Source organism: Gymnoscopelus microlampas (assembly GCF_963454915.1).
Source record: "Gymnoscopelus microlampas genome assembly, chromosome: 9".
Lineage (NCBI taxonomy): Eukaryota > Metazoa > Chordata > Actinopteri > Myctophiformes > Myctophidae > Gymnoscopelus > Gymnoscopelus microlampas.
In genome coordinates this window covers 27,827,778-27,850,183 of record NC_139946.1, presented here as the reverse complement: position 1 = coordinate 27,850,183, position 22,406 = coordinate 27,827,778, and the positions used below count along the sequence as shown (strand labels likewise).

The window sequence follows — 22,406 nt, the reverse complement described above, 5'->3', positions numbered from 1 at the left end:
AAAAACCACAACCACCAATATTTACATTAAGCAACTTTACAGTAAAATAAGCCCAAAGTCGCTTATAATAAGCTGACATGGCAACGCTGCTCTACGACGGTCAAAAAAAATAGCAGACCTACAAGCTATCAACGCGTCTCATCGCGACGCGTTGATAACTTGTAGATCTGCTATTTTTAGCCAGCGACGCCCTCCCGCACTATTCCCCTGCCTCCCGATTGGCCGAGGATCCCGCGAGTCTCTCTTCCGATTGGACAGAACGCGGCATGGGGGCGTTTCCGCTGCTTCGCCAGCGTTCTTCCGGCTTTACATGTTTGGTGTCGGAAAAAAAAGAGAAAAGAAGACGAATGGAAAAACTGTAGAAAAAAAAATCAAAACAGCCTGAGCAAAAAAATTACGGTAACGCACGAGCGCGTGTTGATGTGTATGTCTTCGTTTGTTTTTATGTCGCATCTAAAGTGTCGCCGCTGGAAGTTGTTTTTTTGTTGTTGCACGAAACGCAGTGTTAACGACTGTAAACCTTAGCTAGGCTAACATGCTAACGCGCTAACTAACCCCACACAGCTAAGTAAAAGAGGTGGTTCTGCTAGTGTGGTTTGTGTGAACGATTGGACCGGGTTTTAATTAATTAAACACCCACCAGGTCCTGTTGTTTGGTCTAAACGACTCGCCCCGTGGTTCTTCTAGACGGCCCACGCTTATCTCTACATAACGTTGTAGTTTACAGTCGGACCAGTTGTGTTGTCTAGTATTTACGATAGCTAAGAAACCCTGCGCCTAAACGGAGAGTTCTCTTGTCCTTTTAAAGGATTGTCGCCTTTTAACCGATATTCAATCCTCTCAACATCAGCTACTCTGTCTAAACCGATCTCATCTGCTGCTGCTGACGAGGTTCTGTCGAATCTGTTGTAGTTCGACAATGTCCATGACATGATGTCTCCCCACCCCCCTCAACAACACTTGTCTACTTCACGCCGGCTGCTGGCTGACACAGGGGGCTAGTAGCGATAGCCAGCAAGCTACCGATGAATGTTAAAGCAGCGTTAATGCCTTTGTTGTTAACGCTGTTCATGTGTTGTCTGTGTTCCAGGCCATTAATTAGCCAGAAATGAGCTCCCAGCAATTCCCAAGACATGGGATGCCTGTCAACAGTGGAGGAACAGCCCAGATCCCTGGGAGTGGAAACTTGGTTACTGTGAATCAAGCATCAAACCAAACGGGTATATTATGAAGAAAAGTAGAATATCACTGCATTGTTTGTTGTTAAATTGGAGAGGAAGATAACCTCAGCTATGGAAAAAAAATGGATATGAAACATATCTTAAGAAGTCCTTGTCTTCCATTAGCTGGGGGAGATATGGAGAGTGGCCGTGAAGCTGATCATGGGCCACATGATCATCCTCCGAGTGGGGCCGGAGGGACCATGACATTCAGAGATGACAAGCAGGAGACCGTGGTCGTGAGACCTTACCCGCAGGTCCAGGCACATGGTCCTCCCCAGGCAGTGCCCATCCAGCCTGGTACTGTGGCTGTGCCAGGCCCTCCCATCCACCTGCCACAGGGCCAGCCTACAACCCTCACTGAGGGACAAATGAAGGTTAGACTTGTTTGTCTTGTAGCTTGGCAGCTAGAAGGTGTAAATCCAGTTGTTTGGTTGATATATGGATGGGGACTGGTGGTAGAATTGTATAGCTAATTTGTTGTCTTCCAATGCTTTTTCAAAGGCTGTCTTGAAGTCGCCTATGCCAAGTCGTCTTATTGCCCCAGCGCCAGCTTCCAACCAGGGCCATCTTCCTATACCTCCAAAGGTGCCTGGTCACATCACTGTCACCCTGGAGAGCAGCATTGCTCCAACCCCTTCCATTCCTGTGGCGACTATCAGTGGTCAGCAGGTAAGCTCACTGTGTGATATATGTTGTTAGCAATTTTGAGAACAGTTGCCCTTCTGTCTGTCCTCACACAATTAGACCAATCACGCCACTATATGTATGACAACATAAAAGAGAAAGTTAACACAGTGCCCCAGACAGTGTAACTCGCTGTAGTGGAGAACAGACACGCCATGAAACAGTACAGCACAGAAGTTAATTATTCAGCAGCCAACTGAAAACGGCACTGTGATTTGTGTGGTGTTGTTCACGAGCCGAACCCCTAGTAACTTGTTATCAACAGCTAAAAGTATGTTGGATAGGGAGGCAACACCCTAATTGCATTCTATTCCTTGTCTTCGTCCAATTACTGACGTTACTGGTTTTGTGTGTGCTTTCAGGGTCACTCCAGTAACCTCCATCACTTGATGCCAGCAAACATCCAGATCATTAGAAGCAGTGCCCCAGCTCTGCAGATCGGGACACCCTCTGTTCCTCCTCAGACATTCACCTCCCATTTACCCAGAGGTATGTCAAGCCTGTGTTATACTTAGTGTTGCGCGGGTGTCGCGCACCAAAAATAGCCGGCCAACAAGCTCACAATGCGATGCGTTTTGACATTGTCGTACAGCTATTTTCGGTGTGCAACACTGACGTGCAACCAAGTATAAATCACGCCCTAACAGTAACAAGTATCAAATCACCTTTTAGTTTTTTAAGTAATGATCGCTTGATCACTGTTGTTGTTTGTCCTGTAGGGGCTGCTGCTGCAGCTGTGATGTCGGGCAACAAAACTGTCCTGCGGCCAGCATCTGGTGCAGGCACAGGCCCTGGGCAGCCCACTGTACAACATATCATCCACCATTCTATTCAGGTGTGTTTCTCTTTTCAGAACGACGTAATGCCTTAGTGTGATGGCTGTTTTTTTAGAGAAACAGAATAATAATAATAATATCATCTGTCATCTTTGCACAGTCCCGCCCTGCTGTGACCACCTCGACAGCTGTGCTGCCGACAGTGGTGGCCCCTATATCAGCAACCAGAACGCAGTCTCCCGTTATCAATCCAACAGTCACACACTCTGCAGAGATGGTGCATGGGTAAGTACTGTTAAAAGTAATACTTACTTAGATCAGGATTGAATAGTATGAACTTTATGCCTGGGGGATATAATGGATCATTTTGTCGGGGCGGCAGTGGCTCAGGGGTAGAGTGGCCGGTAAGAGCGGCCGGATGGAAGCCGTGAGGTTTCCAGTTCGATCCCGGGCTCCCCCAGAAGAGTTACTGTCGAAGTGTCCTTGAGCGAGACGCTGAACCCCTAATTGCTCCCGATGAGCAGGTTGGTGCCTTGCATGGTTTCCTCCACTATCGGTGTGTGAATGTGTGTGTGAATGGGTGAATGTAATGCACAATCTCTGTAAAGTGCTTTGGATAAAAGCATTATATAAATGCACCATTTACCATTTTTTGAAAGTGAGGATATTAATAGCTTGTGATGCTTTTTAAATCCAATTGATCAGAAGTGCATTGTATGGAGGGGATTTGAAGTGTTCTTCAATTCCTTAAAGGCGAATACTACAGTTAAATTATATTCTCATTGAACAGGGTGGCAGAATCAATATATATAGAAACCAGATAATCTATATATATGACACATTTGAGCTGCAACTTTGTTATGCCACAACACTATTGTACTGTAGAGTACTGTGAGCTTTAAACTGTCACTTTGGGTGTGATGTGTGTCAGTAATATTCCTAATATTGACTAATGGCAGCCATATCTCACCAGCAAACGAGTATTACACCTCTCTTCCCCTTTATTTGGAGAACCGCATCAACTGGAAAGAGCACTCAGAGCAATAATAAAATAGAGAGATAAAATCCAATAAATGCCAGTTATTCTTGTGATGGGCTGTCCTTTTTCATTAGGATCACTAGTCCATTAGTGCCATCTGTACTGGTATCACTGCTGTCTGTCAAACTTGCAAACCCATCAACTGCTCTGCCGATAGACATTACACATTACCGCCCTCTCAAACTATTATTAAAGTCAAATATCTGGATATATTAGGAATTTTGTTAACATGAATGAACCTCTTGTTTAGATGGTGTTTTCCTTTACTAACCATTCACTTATGGATTCATTGAACCATTCTATGACTGTTTTACCCACAATGAAGACTGATGTTGTAAGTGTTTATGAACTTTTGCAGGCGCCCAGGGCTGACCATCCACACCCCTCCTGCCACCATCAGTATCCAGAGGCCTCAGACATCCCGTGACGTCCCGGCCACACGCATCACCCTGCCTTCACACCCGGCCATCGGGGCTCCAAAGCCACAGCCTCAACACACTATGACACAGGTCAGACCTCCCAGCATGCTGCACCGTTCAAGATGAAGAGGTTTAATGCCTGATTTTATGTGGTTGTAAGTAAGTGTAGTGCACCGAAAATAGCCAATCTACAAGCTCACAATGTGCTGCGACGCGTTGTGAGCTTGTAGGTCGGCTGTTTTTGGTGTGAGACACCAGCACACAACCAAGGATAAATCAGGCTTAAGTCAGTCATTTGACATACAAAATTAAATACTTATTTTTTTGTCCCATAGAAATCCATCTTCAGTTCAGTGACACCTGTAGCTGCAGCGACAGTGGCGCCCATAGTTGCTACTAACACTGTGCCATCAACTACCACAATAGGTATGGACTTTCTATGCTTCCAATTATTAAATGTCTAGGATGGATGAATGTACAGTGACAAATGTCTTGTGACATTTGTGTTACAGATCCATACCGTTTGCCTGTTAATGGCTTTATTTTTAGACTTGCTCTGTTTACATTTTGTCCAAAGTGATTAAAGATAACATATATACTGAAATATATTTTATAAAAATATATATACTCTGAAAATGTAGCGATGACATAACTTTTATAAATAAAATAAAAACCAGGCAATTATAATATAATTCCACTAAAGGTTATTTAGTGTTTTTGATTACGTATCTCAAGCAAGTTTCAAGTCTCTACAAGTTGATTTTGATACCATGCTGAAATGAATGGAGCCGATGACTTTCTTGACTAAACCACAATATGTTTTGGCCAATGACCGGGCCAATGTCAGGCATAACATGAGCTGTAGTCAACCAGCGAGGTGTTGTCAGACTGCTGGTGTGGTTCATCTAAAGAGGGTGTTTTTGCTTTAAGCATGTGAATTTCAAATCAAAGGGTGATTTTGAGGTCATTATGTACTGTCAGCTAATGATACACTTCACTTACTAGTAAGTGCATAATTTCATTAGAGTCTTGGTTTCTTCCTTAAAGAGACGTCATAGTCCACCTGCATGACTATGATATCTATTAGTTTTCAGATGTATGAAGATAACATTGGAAAAAATATATAGCTTCTTTGAAGTATCTATTTAGAAGTATCTAAAAATACTTCACAATGTTATTTTGAGTTTATTTAACTGATACTATCTGTTTGTGCTACATAAAAAGGCAGGCCCTCATTTATATACAGTATAGGGTTGGGAAATCAGTACTATCTTCAGATTGTCCCATTAGCATTAATACTGCATATCCAGTCAATCAATATGTGATCCGATCACCTACAGTGGCGTAGGAGTTCTAGTGAAACCTCCGTTTAGAATAAATAAAATATTTACATCAAAGTTGAGAGTGCAGCATTTCTCTTTCTGCCCTTGCTGTTCCAGTTTATAGCCAACACCTCGCCAACATAGCAGTGTTATGTTTCCAATTTCCTGTATTTTATGTTACCACCCTGCCAACTCCAGACTGCTAGCTGGCAGCAAGATGTGGCCACGGCGACTGTTGTCAGCAAAGGCTTGCTCCAGCCTTCTGTTAACAGAGGTGGCTTTTTCTCCAAATACAAGAGGGACATTGCGAGATGGTTAAAGCCTGATGAAACCAGCTTGTGTTATGAAACGTTGGTTCAGACGTCGCAGAATTACTCTAAGGGTGCAATCATCCCTTTTTGTAATCACCACGTAAACAACTTAAACGTTGTAAATTCTATGAGGGTTACCTTTTGCAATATATGGCGTTATGACCCGGCCTAGGGGTTGTAACATAAAGATGGACTCAGTGTTTTATTTATTTTATTAAGTTACCACCCCTACACTACCAAGACTGTACCCCACCTCTAAAACACTGGCAAACCTAAAAACACTCAAACACAGAACTGGTGTGGTTGGGAGACACCAGAGGGCTTGGGGACAGCCATCTATATAGTCCCCAGCCTGGTCACAGGAGGCTGCAGGCTCCACCTAGTAATCAGCCAGTCACACTCAGCCACCACTCATTCACACCAATGAAAGAAGAAACATACACAGGGCAACGCTACACAGGAAATTTACACATATGACCATAGGGTCATAACAGTATATTATATGGTGATCGTCTCAGAGGCTGTCAATACACAATGTCAATCAGCTTGACCCGATTCTAATACATAGATTTGTTTCATATTTTGAGCTTTTTGATAGAAGTTGCTGACAGTTTGATTCCTGCATTGCAATTTTTTGCCATCTAATATTGCTACGCCTAAACCCACCAGATGCACTTTATTTCACATAACTGTTCTCACCAGTAGCCTTTTCAGAGAGCATTTGTCGCTTAAAGAAAGCAGCCGGTGTGAAAAGTTGTCCTATATAAATTAATCATATATATTAATATATATTAATCATGTATATTATTCACATACAGTAATTGATTAATGTTATATTATCTCAAAGCCTGGATCAACATAATATGTCATTGACAGGAGAAAGTAAAAATATACAGATTATTTCCGATTTCATGGTTGGTAGGGCTATCATTTGGCGTCCAGGATGTGTTCACCCTGCCTGGACTCGTCTTTGCCCGCGATCGGTATTTAATAACATCAGTGCAGAAGTAGCTTATCATATTTTGATCAAACTGTTTGCATGTCAGACACAGTCTAATTATCATGTGTAGTAAGTAAACAGGACATAACTCTAATGTTTAAATCAGCGCTCATCCAAATAAATCATCAATCAATTGAGATTGGCTGGCACCACATCTTGGTGCCAGATAGCAGTCTCGAGTTGGCAGGGTGGTAACATAAAGGAATAAAGAAAATTGGAATAATAATTCTTAAAGTTGGCTAGTAACTATGAACTGGAACAGCAAGTCAGGAAGAGAGATTTGGCACACACTCAAAACTCTGATGCAAATACTCCATTAAACTGAGGTTTCGATTAGGGATGTCCGATATTATCGGCCTCCCGATATTAGCATAAAAATTGATATCGGGAAAATATCGGTATCGGTTTTTGAAAATATTTTTTTTTTTTTTTTTTTTTTTTTTTTTTTTTGCTTTATAAATAAGTTACAGGAGTTCTTACTGTATATGGTGTGTGTGATATGAAATTTGAGCTTACCCTAATCACAATAATCCCCGCATATATCGGTATCGGTTGATATCGGTATCGGTAATTAAGAGTTGGACAATATCGGTATATCGGTTATCGGTAAAAAAGCCAATATCGGACAACCCTAGTTTCGATAGAACCCTACCCCACTGTAGGTGATCGTATCACGTACTGATTGATCATATCCTACTATAATTCTAGTAACCTCTGTCCGTCTGTAGTGGTGAGTGAGTGAGTGAGTAGGTGAAGCTACCCGGTTCTCCTCACTGGCTGGACCAATTGCTCTGATTTTGCACACAGCCATTGACCATTACCATCTGAACTTAACTGTGAAGCCCGTTTTTCAATTTCATCAAATCTCAGCTTCTTATTAGCGTTTTTGTGTAAAACACTGTCGCCATGGTTACGGGGCTGCCCAGCTATGGGACGAACTGGCTCCCGGGTTGCCAGATCATGTGCGCATATCCCCCCACGGATGCGTCGACCGGGTATGGTCTAGTTTATGTTAATTCACATGGTAGGCCTACACATCAGATTCAGAATGAGTTTTGTTTTTGGCTTAGTATAGTAGGCTATTATACTATCGATAATGTAAACGACTTACTAAAGGTCCAGATTAATGATATTTCATGGCCATATAGTGATGTGAAGTTATTTATTTGTATGGTTTAGTGCCTTTTATATCAGTGGAGAGTCGTTTGCCACTTTCCAGGCTCTAAGTAGGCTACCCCGATACAGTGATGTAAAAACTGAAGTAACCCATCAAGTCGCTTTTTTTTGCATAATATTCACTTTCTGTGTGGATGTACTCATGATGCAAAAAACACCAGTTTAATAATGTGAATTAATAGCACTAAATAAACCCAGTTTGTAAGGATCTTGAGTCCAATGAAAGTTTGATTAGTGTTAATTTACGTCAGTGATTTACTTAGACACCACTCTGTGTAACTTGTATCGATTCCTAACAGTGATGGATCTACAATTGAAAGGCCACCTTTGCCTGAGAGTATTCATAGGTCAGTAGTACTCAATTTGTTAAGCTGTAACTCACATAACAGATTCTGTGTTTCTCCTCTGTCTTCAGGCGGTGTGCCTCACTCCCAAATGACCAGCAACACCATTGTCACCATGACTATGGCCTCACATTCCTCACACGCTACCGCAGTGACCACCTCCACCATCCCTGTCGGTAGGTCCACCTCCAGGCAGGCTCATATCAAAAACTCTCCTACGCTTGAAAGGCATTAGGAAACATTGTAGATGCCACGACGGTGTAAGTGGGGTGAAAGATACTGCGTTTGTGGTACAGTACCTCTGTTCATTGGGATCAAAAGCTCTAGTCTGATCTGAATTCAGAAGTGAAACATTTTCCATTTTCTCTTTTCTGTTGCGTGCAGCCAAAGTGGTCCCACAGCCCATCCACCCCACCTCCCCCCGTGTCCAGCCCGACTACCCCGGAGAGAGAGCTAGCCTCATCCCCATCTCAGGCCATCGCTCCTCTCCTAACCCGGTCACCATGGAAGCCAGAAGCGACAACAGGTAAGCTTCAGATGTCTCACGCTCGTGTCAAAGTGATTTTTAGATCAATGAGTTACAGACCTGACGACAGACCGAGCACAACGATTTCCATTCGTTGGTGTTGCATTAATTGTGGCCATGCAAGTACTGACTCCTCAGTATTCGCATGGCGAATACAATGCTTGTGAAACGAGCATAAATGTAATGCAGACACATCGTGTCATATCTGATGTCTTGTGGTTTAATTCTGTCCGTTTCCTTCTCAAGGCCGTCTGTCCCTGTGCAGTTCCAGTACTTCTTACCCACCTACTCCTCGTCTCCATACCCACTGACGCACACCTACACCCCCATCACCAGCTCTGTATCCACCATCCGCCAGTACCCTGGTAAGCTGCATGTTTGGCCTGGTTTTTATCCCTTCGGAGTTTTGAATCAAACTGTGTTCTAGTTCATAGGGAGCCGAAGCCAAAAAGCTCACTCAATAACTCTATTGTAGTGTATGTAATAGCATTAGCCACGCGATTCGCGTATTGGGAACTCTGTATGTATTTGACAGTAGCACATTGTTTGGTGTTTTGGCTCCGTGCTCATTACTTGAGAAGTGAAAAGACACAAAAGCATGGAAGTTAAAAATGGAGGCTGTCTGCTTTGACTTGGGGGTAATTTTAGCCACATCGAATCAGCAGTCAAGCAGTAGTAGTAGACGTAATTTTTCATGCGTTGAATCTTAATATTCCCACAGTTGATTGTAAAAATACACATGAATGACACAAGTTCTCCCATTGTTGAATAGGAACATGGAATGTCTTAATATGTAAGAGAAAAACAAATCAATAGCTGAAGGGCTGTACAACATTTGAACAGTAACACAAATGAGGTTAACAGCAGAACACTGATTGTTTTTATGTTCTTGATTATATAATTGCCTGCATTTTAATCCCTGTGTCTTCTCACTCAGTTACTCCACAAGCACCGAGCTCAGCAATGCCCAACCCAGCCGGAGTGGGTGTGGCCACCACCGTCCACCTCAACCCCATGCAGCTGATGACTGTGGACCGGATTGGTCTACAGTCTGCACAAATCAGCACCCAAGGGATCCAGCCTGCACCAATTGCCGCGCAGGGCATTCAGCCTGCACCGATCGGGGTGCAGGGTCTGCACACGTCCGCATCAATCACCACACAGGGAATACAGCAGGCGCCCATAGTCACCCAGCAGCAGCAGCAACCACAGACTGAAGCCAAACCTCCCGGTAATCACTGAAGTTGTGGCCGTCTCGATATTGACGTGAACGGGTTCATTGGCCAGTTATTTACAATGTGCCTTCTGCTCTTTCCAGGGGTTGTTTTGCCTGACGGCTTTGTCGCCAGCCCCATCAGCACCGCATTCAACTCTACCCAGCCGGTGGCCACCATGGTGCAGGCACATGCCCAGGTAGGAGCAGGAGTAGGAGGAGCTCCCACACTGGTCTCCTCCCCCCGGCCCAGCATCCTCCGCAAGAAGCCCACTAATGAAGGGTGAGTCAGTTTACTGTCTATTAATGCTGAGCTATTGATAAAGATTGACTCTATACCAAATTCATGCTTATTATAAAATACATTTGTTTTCCAAACTTTTGGAGAATAGAGGCCAGAGCAGTAGGGCTGTCAACTAATCTAAAATTAAATGATTACATAATAAAACTTTTTTTGTGTGTGGCCAGCCTGTGATCAGTTGTCTGTGACATACTGTATCTATGATGTATGGGCAAGGTTTCAGCCTGATCAGAGCCTTCCATTATCATTTTAAAGTTCAAATATTTCAAAAAGTATAAAACATAAGTGGAAAAAAGGTACTTCTGGCCTACTGACAGTGTGCACAAGAAATGTGTTGTTGATCCGTCCAGTGGTTTGCAAGATTAGCTCTGGACAGACAGACAGACAGACAGACTTATAGACGGCTGGACTCCTGCAGAGCCACGCCGTAAAAAAGCAATACCACCGCAGCTGTCTGTCTGGCGAGTTCTTGTGTGTGCCCGACCCACTGCACTGCATGACAGGAAGGACAGGAGCCGCACAACTTCACTTTGCGTGCATTGAACATGAAATGTAGGTCAAGCTGAAACGATTGAATAATTCAACAACAACCTTGTGGTAATGATGGCAGAGAGTTCACAACCCAGCTCGACCGCAGAGAGAGTGACTTGCATTCAGAGCAATCTAAAAAGCCCCCTATGGAAACACCTTACATTTTGTCAGTACATTGTTTAATTATTATGTTATATATATATGTCAAGGAAAATAAAACTGTTGGTCCAGGTTTACCTTGTGGACTTTTAATTTCTTATGTACAAAACATCACCAACCACGGACGGCACAGAGAAGTCTACAGTCATTGATTTAAGTTTTTTTTGTATAGGACATAATAATGATAATAATATATCTAATTTATATAAGCACTTTTCTTGGTACTGAAAGTCGCTTTACACAACGGGGGAAACAATAATAATAAGAGAATAACTAGTTAAAAGGTTAAAAACTAAGCAAAGAAAAACACTAAAATTAAAAGGCAAAAAGGAGGCTTAGAATTAGGCGGGGAAAGCGAGTCTGTAAAGGTGGGTTTTGAGGGAGGCTTTGAACAGGGCAAGGGTGGGTGTGGCTTTTGTGTGAGGTGGGAGTGCGTTCCAAAGAGAGGGGGCTGCAACTGAGAAATCCCCGTCACCCCAGGTCCGTTTCTTTGTTTTGGGGATGTCCAGGAGGTTGGCATCACCAGACCTGAGGGAGCGAGAAGGGGCGTGACTTAAGGAGTTCAGAGAGGTAGCGGGGAACCTGGTTGTTGAGGGCCTTGTGGTGATCAGTACTTTGAAATCCATTCTGTGTTTGAGTGGGAGCCAGTGGAGGACTAGGGTGATGTGGTCTCTGGATCGGGTTCTGGTGAGCAGGCGAGCAGCAGAGTTTTGTACATACTGTAGTTTCTTGAGAACTTTGGAGGTGTTACCGTATAGGAGGCTATTGCAGTAGTCGAGTCTGGATGTGATGAAGGCATGGATGAGTGTCTGCAGCAGTTTGGGATAGTGTGGGACGGAGGCGGGCAATGTTGCGGAGGTGGAAAAGGCTGTTTTCGTTATCTGGTTGACGTGGGACTGGAAGGAGAGGGTTGGATCCAGGATGACACCAAGGTTGCGGACTTGGGTGCAGGGGGTCGGGTGACATTGGAACCATCTATGTTCAGGGAGAACAGTTATGATTGGAGTGGGTGAGGGCATCTGGACCAATAATGATGAGTTTCAAAACAACATAATTTGATTTGTTTATTTTGTAATGTGAAGATTTTTTGACAGCCCTGAAAAAACTGTGAAACTTTTGACAGCCCTGCAGAGTAGACCTACTGATGACTTAAACAAATATCTGTCTGGCTTTGCACTTTTTCAGTTGTGTTCGCAAGAACCTCATCCCAGCCCAGCCCAATGAACCCCACAGCGGCCGCATGGAGAGCGCTGTGAGAGGGGCAGGATCTCCACGACCTGCAGGGTGAGTCTCACACGCATCCGGCTTGTCACTTTGTCCAGTGGTTCTTCAAAGTTGGGTCCGGGGACCCCCAGGGATCCTTGAGGGTGTTCCAGGTGGTCCCCAGCAGGTCCCCAGCAAACTTAGTTAATATAGCATCAAAATCAGTTTAACCACTTTAAATCTATATACAAACTCTTTTTGTTTGTAGAACTGCTATTTGAAAAAAATCTTGAAGAAAATATTTGGAATATTTTTGAAACATTTTAACAACACAAATCTTGAATGGGGGTTCCTGGCACAAAATGTTAAATTTTGGGGGTCCTTGAAAGTTTGAGAACTAGGTCAGTTTCACTTCCTGTCAGAATTGATTTTGATGCAAGTCTTTAACGCTGAACTCTCTCTCTCTCCCCCTCTCTTTCTCAACCTCTCTCTCTCAGGGTGAAACCCAAAGCGGAGGTACACATGGCCATGGCACCCCCCGTCATGGCGGCCGTCGAGGCGTTGCCCTCCCAGGGAGGGGAGCAGCAGCAGGCTGTTTCGTCCCCCGCCCAGCAGCACCTCTCCCAGGCCATCCCCACCATGCTGGCTCCCCCCGGGCCCGTGCCTCCCTCCCAGCCCTCCACAGTGCTCTCCGCCTTGCCGGCGGCCATGGCTGTCACTCCCCCGGTCCCTGCCTCCATGGCCAACACGGTGGCATCTCCCACCCAGCCTGCGGCCAGCAGCACCGCAGCATGCGCTGCCAGCTCCACCTTTCCAGACATGAAGATCAAGCAGGAGGCTGAGCCTATGGACACCTCCCAGCCAGGTAAGGATTCTTTTTGGGGTGGACTTTTAGGGTTGCAACAGTTCATTGCAAAAGAATGAATTAATGGATTATATTACACACAAAAAAGATTTAATAAAATAATTGATTAATAATCGATCCATCTTTTGGGCTTGTCTGTATAGGTCAAAAGCTTGTAGATCTGCTATTTTCACTATTTTTGCACAACGCAATAAAATAACGCTTAAGTGGCTAATCGATTTGTCGATGGAAAAAAAAACCTGTGTGTATATGTAAAAATGTAATGTAAAAAAAACACACTTCTCGATAAGACTAAAATCGAAAAGTCTATAGAATAATCGCTAAGAAGAAAATCAATAGTTGCAGCCCTAGCGGATTTATTCTACCCATATATTGTTGTAAAAACACAAGTAAAGTTAATTTATTTTATCTCTATTTGTGACATTTCTCTCACACACAGGTTCCAACGTAGGCCTGCCATTGGCCCCGCTGCTCACTACGGCCCATGCCTCCACTCTGAGCGCCCCAGCGTCAGGAGACATGATCCCGGGGGCCTCGCCCAGAAAGAAGCCCCGCAAGCAGCAGCACATCATCTCCACGGAGGAGAGCGAGATGGTGGAGACCAACAGCACGGACGAGGAGAGAGCCACCAACAGGCCCCTCACCGGCAGGGCCGAGAGGCGCGAGTCACCACCCAGGGAATACGTGGGTATGTAGGCTAGCTGCGCCTCTTGAAGCATCTTGTATGAAATTTAATTTGTTAAAGACGGGGTGCCGTGATTTTCAGTGATTTTCCCCCCCCCCCCCTAAAACATAATCATCAGGTATTATGGTTATACTAGGAGGAAGATTTTTTTCAAAAAAGTGTACAGAAATTGTTAAAATTATTTTTTTATGTGGACACGCCTCCAGTTCATTAAGTATACCTGGTTCTCACCTTAGCACCTCCTCCACCACCTTAGCACCACCCACCTGTCCTAGTCCCTCCTCCTCCTCATGCCCACACCTGTTGTGTTACGATAATGAGGGGGAGGGTATGTTTTTACTATGTCACTAAAGCGCTGTTTCTCTATTGGCACGTTTGACCCTCAAGGTTTCAGCCTCCAGGAAGAAACTCCAAATAGTCAGAGAAGACATAAAACACCATAAAACCACCACTGGGGGGCTTAATGAAGTTCGATCAACCTCATAGACACATGAAAAACAGAAAAAGTGCAAAAACATGGCACCAGCTCTTTAATGGTGAATGAAGAATCCAAACACTAAGAGAATAGAGTTGAAAAATAAGAAAATAAGGGGGGAAAAAGGTGTCCAGTATTATAATTTATTTGTACCATCACGGGGTGAGTCATTAATAGGGAAAAAGAGTGAAATATTCTTCTAACCTCTGACCTTTCGTCCCTATTTTGGGCATGTCATTATAGACAAACATTTAAAAAAAAAAGGCTGATCTACAAGTTCAATGTGACCCATTATGAGCTTGTACATCTAAAATGTTTAGCTTTTCTTGAAATTGGGCCCACGTTGTTAATTCACAATGATTTTCTTACTGGTAACAGCTGTTCGGTTGGTATCATCACTGGTTGACCTTGTTTTTTATGTGCGTTCCAGATGAGGAAGGCGTGCGTTATGTGCCAGTAAGACCGCGGCCACCTGTCACCCTGTTGCGTCACTATCGTAACCCCTGGAAGGCAGCCTACCATCACTTCCAGAGATATAGCGACATACGAATCAAAGGTAGGTCAATTGGCCATGTGCTGACCTCTGTCTGAAAGGGATATTTCACTTTCAAACTTGTTTGGGGTCATTTTAACGTCTACTCAGGCTTTTGTGAGCACCCCAGACAGTTTTTAAGTTGTTTGATTCAGTATTTAGATATTTGATATTCATTTTATCAGACACGGCCCCTTCCTAGTTCCTATACAAACCCATTGTAACTTCAAACTATTGTTCTTCTAATGTGCGTGCGCGGGCCGTGTTTTTTCAATAACCTTTTTCATTTATTTCTTTATAATTCTTTTGGAAAATTTAAAAATATATATATATAATAATAACTTAGATACAATTAATGAAAATTGTAATTGAAAAAAACAGGTATTAGGAGGGCAGTATGAGGCACCAGAGCCAAGGACAGGTGTTTTCATTGAGTCTAACGTGGTAAAAATGGAGTTTGAAGGTACAATGGGTTTGTATAGGAAGGGGGCGTGTCTGATAAAATGAATATCAAATATCTAAATACTGAATTAAGCAACTTAAAAACTGTCTGGGGTGAAACACAAAAGCCTGAGTAGGAGTTAAAATGACCCCAAACATGTTTGAATGTGAAATATTCCTTTAACTGGAGCTGTGCCCTGAATGTCATTAACTAATGTGTAGGGGTGCAACACATTGAGTGCCAAAAACGGTCCGGGCCGTTTTTCATAATCCAAACGAGGTGTGCCAAAAACGGTTATGACCGTTTTTGGGCAAAAATATCCTCCTTCACAGCACCAGGAGATGTGATTTTTCGAAGATTTAGACTCCAATCCACTTCCTGGTTAACTTATGACTTCAAAAGCCTGTATCTCGGCTCCTGTGTACTTTTCTTTTTTAGTATGTATTTTTGACTATTTTCAACTGGCTGCAACTATGGAACGGATTACCGAATGTTTTTAATGTTTTTCCGGATTGTACGAGACCCCTGTGTGTGTAATGAGGAGATCACCGTGAGGACGGTGATCACTGAAAATATTTTGTGACTACTTGAAAAAGGTCCAAAAATGGTTAAAATTCCAGGCACTGGAGGTACCCTGTTTTGAAAAACCCCTGGCACTCAATGTGTTAATGGACCTAATCCCTTTAATCTATTATAGAAAATAATTGATAATTCAATAAAATAATAGATTTATAACCTATTTTGGGAATGTCTTAAAGGTGAAGTGTTTAAAAAGATTAAAAAAAAAACTTTTCTGCATTGCAACACACTGCAAGCTTGTAGATCTGCTATTTTCACTATTTTTGCATGACACCATTGTGCGTCTAAGCATAAAATAACGCTTAAGTGGTTAATTGATCTATGAAATGTGGGTATATACTGTATGTATTTTTTTTCTTTTGTATAATCTTTAAGAAAATGAACAATAGCCACAGCCCTACTAATGTTTGGATGAGTGATGGGGATCTTTGTTGTTTGTCACAGAGGAGAAGAAGGGGTCATTACAGGACATGGCCAATCAAAGAGGAGTGGCATGCCGAGCACAAGGCTGGAAAATCCACCTGTGTGCTGCACAGCTCCGGCAGCTGGTGAGTGTTAGCCTAGGACTGTACACACACACACACACACACACACACACACACACACACACACACACACACACACACACACACACACACACACACACACACACACACACACACACACACACACACACACACACACACACACACACACTATACTGTATGCACACACAAGGCCAAGAATATCTGGCCGTAAAAGACAACTTAATTGTTAAAGTTACAGTGGAAAGTTTGTGATTAGTATAGGAACTTCTCAACACTAGATGTAGGATCTAATGTTCTGCCAGCCGAGAATTAATACAGTGAATACAATATTCCTTTTAGATTTATTACAAGCACTAGTAACACCACATGCACAACACAGAATGACATAAAGGTGGAAGGCGTGCTTCACTGTTAAAATCATCCAGTTGAATTCCTCCTATAATGAACCAGACAAAAGAACTCTTGCTAAGGTGGCTGATCATGTCTGGACATTATCAGTTTTTTCTTAACTCTGTTGACAACTTGTTTTGGTCACTTGGAGTCTGGTCGTTCCTGCAGAGACATCTCTGTGTTCATAGGTCGCTAATGTCATAATTCTACCCAGTCAACCTCACTCAAGTATTATATATGCTTGCATGCTGGATATCACATTGTATAAAATAGATATAGTACTACAGAATCATATATAGCATCTAGTCAGATGTATCCTGTCCTTTTTACACTTTGACTATGTTTGTCTTGTCCACAGTCCAGTTTAGAGCATGATGTGTACAGCAGACTGTCCACCCTCCAAGAGGGCCTGATTCCAAAGAAAAGAGCAGGCTCAGACGATGACCTCCATCGAATCAATGAGCTCATACAGGTCGGTGGAAATGACCATATCATGGACGCTTTGTGCCATTATTATTATTATTATTATTATTATTACTATCTGACATATTCTACTGATCAGCTGTTTGAAGCTTCACTGATTGAGGGAACTAGAAAACAGGGCGCTTGGCCCCTTACTACGTGTAAGCCCCCTGTACCGGGCCTCCTCCCAACTATCCCCATGCAATCTATATTGATCATGTATTTTGGCAGCAATGTAGTCTTATTTGTGAAAAGCAGAAGTCATTAGAGAATGTGTTATAAATGCAGAATGTTATTTAATTATGAAAACAAATGTATTACAAACATTTGTTTGAATTAATGACTTGTAGGCTTGACAAAGCAGTGTAAACGGCCAACTCAAGCGGTGTCATTTCATTTCAACAGGGTAACATGCAGCGCTGTAAGTTGGTGATGGACCAGGTGACCGAGGCCAGGGACACCATGATGAAAGTCCTGGACCACAAAGACAAGGTCCTGAAGCTGCTCAACAAGAATGGCACCGCCAAGAAGTCCTCCAAACTGAAACGGAAAGAACGTGCGTGAAGTGGGGAAACCTGCTCCCTCCGTAGTGAAGGAGGAGCTGCTCAGAATTTGGTGCTATGATTTGCTGCGCACAATCGCAGGCTCCCTCCCTATATCTGCCTGGAGAGAGGGCAGAGAACAAGAGACCAGGAGGGTTTCAAGACCTCACAATGCAGGAAAATCCCATCAGGAGTAGGTTCTCACTAAAAGACACCGCGCTCTTTTCCTGAGCGCTGAGTAGGTTGTACTAGACAGGCCAACTGGCCCTCCCTCTAAACATTATTCATTTCTTATTCTGTTCTCTTTTTTTTCTATTTTTGAACACCCTTCCCCCAGAGACAATTTGTAGTAAAAAAAAAAGTTTTTGTTCTGTCTCTGCCTCTACTGCGAAGAGAATGTGTTAGAATATTAATGTAGAGTTCTGTGATATTTGACACTCCTCTATAGGCTATTGTGCTATGGAGTGGTCAGTCTCGGATAAAGTTCGCCCTGTTAGCGGTAAATTTATTTCAATTAAGGGAGTAATGCAATTTCTATCCTCTTGAGGATGCTTGTGTTCACTTGTTGAGCTAGAAGTAGCATCAGCGCCAAATGAACCCTAGCGTTCCTATTCTGGGCATGTCATAATAGGCGAACATTTGGCCAAAATAGCCAATGTACAAGCTTGTGACACCTTGTGAGCTTGCAGCTATTTTTGGCGAAGAGATTTGGTTTTAGATTTTAGAGGGCTAAGTACAGACCCCGGTCAATGAAGTATATAGGAATGAATTGGTTAAGTTGGACACAGTTTTACATGGAATGTAAACACAAGTAAGGAATCTTGTCACAGAATTATTCTCAAAACAAGCTACCTCAGGCGTATGGTACACTTGCGTTGAGGAACTTATTTATAACATTAATATCATTATTTCCTACATAAATGTTAAAGTTGTTTTATGTTAAAGTAGAAATAGCTGAACAAGTGAAGGCAAGCACCCTCTAGTGGATAGAAATGTAATCAATGTAAAGGATGTCTTATGGAACTAAAGAAAACAAATGATCTTAAAGGAATCCTTTAGTAAAACTGTGTGTTATACAGACTAATCTTGACCTTGTGCTCTTCTCATCAACCTGTGCCTTCATTTTTCTCGGTGTACCTGAGCTGGACAGAGTGTGAATGCTGTCTACGTGCTTATACCCATCTAGAAAGAGAGTTTATTGTGCAAAAAAAAAAGGGTCAGATTATTTTCACTACATCCAATTTTTCTGTGAAGCCCCATTTTGATGTGCGGCTCTGATCAGGCGAGGCAAAGTAACTACTTGACATTCAAAAAGTTAAAAGTTTAAAATATGTTCTGTGTGGATTATTGAGAATAATTCTGGGGTGAACATTAGCTGAAAATGGCAGATCTACAAGTTCACAGCGAGTTGCAAGATATTTAGTGTAGAGCGAAAAAAAGGAGGCCGACTATAGAGCCCTGGGGCACTCCGCTCAACTAAGTATAGGGTTTAAGTTTAATAGGGAAAATACAACCTCTAAGTGGGGACATTGAATTTGACTGAATATACAAGAAAAGCTCTTAAGGGTAAATGTATGTGGTTACTTGATAATGACAACATACTATTTTATGCATTAATGCAGGGTTACTGATGACATTTCTTTTTTCCCTATCAAACGGATATCATGTGGTGGCCACATTGTACATTTGCTTGCTTTCAGGTGCAAGTACTTGAAAGCAAGAATATTCTCGTGTAATTAGAATGGTGGAATGCATTGATGTCCATGTAAAACACTGTAAATGTGCTTTCTTTTTGTTTGTTTTTTGTTGACTTGGCTCTTTTCAAGTTTTGTATACTTGATGAACCGTTATGTGCTGTGCGATGTGGCACTTCATTGACAGTGTACCAATAATGAGATGAAGTGAGCCTGGAGCATCCAGCTGTTGTACATTGTTTTCTGTCTGTGTAATTATAGTAAAGCTACTTCCAACAATACACGTCTAGTCTTTTGAGGGTTTAATATAGAACAGTGGTAGGTGAAAAATTCTAATTATGAAAGTGAGTCTAACTGCAATTGGGAGTTCATTCCACAGTTTGGGAGCCAGAAGGGAGAAGAGTCTGGGACGTGTGGAGTGTTGTCCTGAATGTTTAGGCGAAGGTTCTTCCTGTGTTAGCTGTACCTTTGGTTGCTTTGTAGGCCAACATCAGTGTTTTGTACTCTGTGCGGGCAATGGAGGCTTTATCTTAATCTGTACTTAGTTGGATGGAGGTGTAGCATGCTGACAATAACTTGATTTTAAATGGAACAGTATTTTGTTTTGATTGAGAATCATTATAGTTTTGCTATGATCAAGAGCATTGGATCAACAAAAAACATGTTTTCAGCATGACCAGATGTGGTTAACAATGTTTTACAGCTGGGAAACCCCTTTCAATCAAGGTAAACGGACCACACCTCCTGATAGAGGATGTACTGTATGTGAAGAATGACCTGCTCTGCAGTGTTCCCTGGTCCCTAGACTGCTGGCCTCTGGATGGAGCGTATACATCATGATCAGCAGCTTACTCCTGAGGTAACATTGAATGAGAGAAGCTTACAGTTTGTGTTCGTCATTCTAAGAACAATAATCGCTTTCCCTTTTTCTCCCATGCATAAAATAAATGTGGCAATTTGTATTGCAAACTTATGCAGAGCTGCACAAGACATTTTATCATGTGAATTTCCTTATTACCGGTACCTGAGAAAATCCACTGTCACACCTCAGGAGTGAATTTATGACTAGGCATGGCATTTCAGTCCTAGCCCTTCACTATCTGACCTTTATAACATAATTGTGTCGTAAAGAAAGACTTCATTTGAATCGGCCTATGACGTGGTTAAGAACAAGCTAGCTGGGAGTGGGTTAGCGACATTTCACTTTTATAGACCCGCTTTACTCTTTGGCACACATTTGAGATAACAAGACTGACAATAAGCTTTGGAATCCGTTGTCATCACCCCCTTTAGTTATTTTCCTGTTAAAAAGTATATTTTGATGTTAATACTTTTGTACTTTGTTTTTGAGTTGAGTAAGATTTTGAATGCAGAACTTTTACTTGTAACAGTATGTAAAGTATTATTACGCTGTGGTATTGTTAGTTTTACTTAAGTCCAAAATCGGAATATTTCATCCACCACGGCTAATTTCACAATTTCAGCTGCTGTTCTATTGAAGCATTATTTGTAGGCTTTAGACATTAGGAAGCATAGAACCATATTCTGTGCTTCCTAATGTCCCCTGTGTTCTTCCTGCTTGTCAAACAATTGAACAATGCTGTTAAAAGGAGTCATCTAAATGGGCTCAACTTGTTTGTTACTATACGTTCAAAGTGCTTAAAGTGTGCCTAAACGGCTATGTTTGAGAAAACCAAACAAGCAAACGGCAATTAGAATTTTCCCAGTGTAGTGGTGATGACTTCCCAATACAGCTGTACAATGTATCCAAACGTAACCATAGTAACATCATAAAGATCTATAGCAGGATGTTTTATTGCTAAAAGAAAAGTGTACTCAAAACTGAAAAACTGAAAAGAAATCAATATTGGCGCTCGAGAGAAAATGAATTACTTGAATAATGGAATAAATTTAAATGATTTACCTCATGGAAATGCAAGATTTTAGTTTTGCATTGTCTGTACATTCTCAAAATTATAACTAAGATATTATAATTAAGGTTGTACAAGTATTTTGTACTATGAGCCTTTTTCATGTTCATTTATTAAGTAGGCTAAACATTATTGCCTTAATATTAAGTAATTCAAAAGTAATAAACTGAAAGATAAGATAAACCTTTATTGATCTCTGGTGGGAAATACAGGTGTCATATCCGCAGGTAAGGTAAGTCAAGTGAGTGTCTCTTTAGTCACATTTGAATAAGTCAATAAAACGGAATTGAAATTAATCTGATTCTTTGGACATGGATATTGGGTGGTTAGTTTTAAAGATTTAGCATTTAGTCCTGTCCAGGCATCGCATTGGGTGGGGTGGTTTGTTATGTGCTGGGTGGATCTACTGTGGACAGTCGGTTTGTTATGTGCTGGGTGGATCTACTGTGGACAGGAGCAAAGTCTTTTGGGCCATAAAGAGCTGCTGTGCTGGCAAAGCTGTTCTTCTTCCTGGTTGACATTCAGGGGCGAAACACCTTAAAGAAGAGTGGCTGCCTGGGGGCTTACACCAGCACGAGGAACAGGGGGGAACAGACCCAAGATAGTAATACTCCCAGGTAAGCGTTCACCTGCTAAAGACAAATGTACATGTAGAATATTATTTATGTACATTTGTGTACCCTGCTATATTATAGCAGGGTACACACAATAGCAACACTTATTTCCTCTGCTTCGAGATTTAACTTAGCCTTCAAGGGAATTGTGGCTCATTCTGAGCAAATGTGTCAAGTAATCTTTCAAAGAATGTACGTATGTCAAATCATATTGCCATTAATTGTTAGAACTGATGATGAATGATCTATACACAAGTGCATGAACAGAAACGACTTTGTAGAAAAGGTCAGTACACCTTAAAAATGCTTAGAAGTGTATGGAGTGGACCTAGAGACCATACAGTATGTCATCATGTGAAGTTACTGGAAGAAGATTTGGCACAGCAACCATTGATAAGACAACAGGTGTGCCTGATTTCATAAAATGATGTAATCTCTTTC

At 42.2% G+C, this 22,406-nt stretch overlaps 1 protein-coding gene across 1 annotated transcript; it reads left to right on the top strand.

Moving 5' to 3' along the window:
* The first annotated feature begins 309 nt into the window (after positions 1–309).
* sap130a (Sin3A-associated protein a) lies at positions 310–19,699 on the top strand. The gene is made up of 21 exons (XM_084067603.1): positions 310–399; positions 1,091–1,220; positions 1,347–1,597; positions 1,725–1,892; positions 2,270–2,396; positions 2,627–2,742; positions 2,844–2,968; positions 4,081–4,231; positions 4,477–4,567; positions 8,366–8,470; positions 8,679–8,820; positions 9,067–9,185; positions 9,758–10,051; positions 10,139–10,316; positions 12,210–12,308; positions 12,725–13,092; positions 13,532–13,780; positions 14,683–14,808; positions 16,250–16,353; positions 17,081–17,194; positions 17,590–19,699. Exons 2-21 carry the CDS (start codon positions 1,109–1,111, stop codon positions 17,746–17,748), a joined length of 3,198 nt encoding a protein of 1,065 aa, XP_083923729.1. The 5' UTR covers positions 310–399; positions 1,091–1,108; the 3' UTR covers positions 17,749–19,699.
* Positions 19,700–22,406: the final 2,707 nt, after the last annotated feature.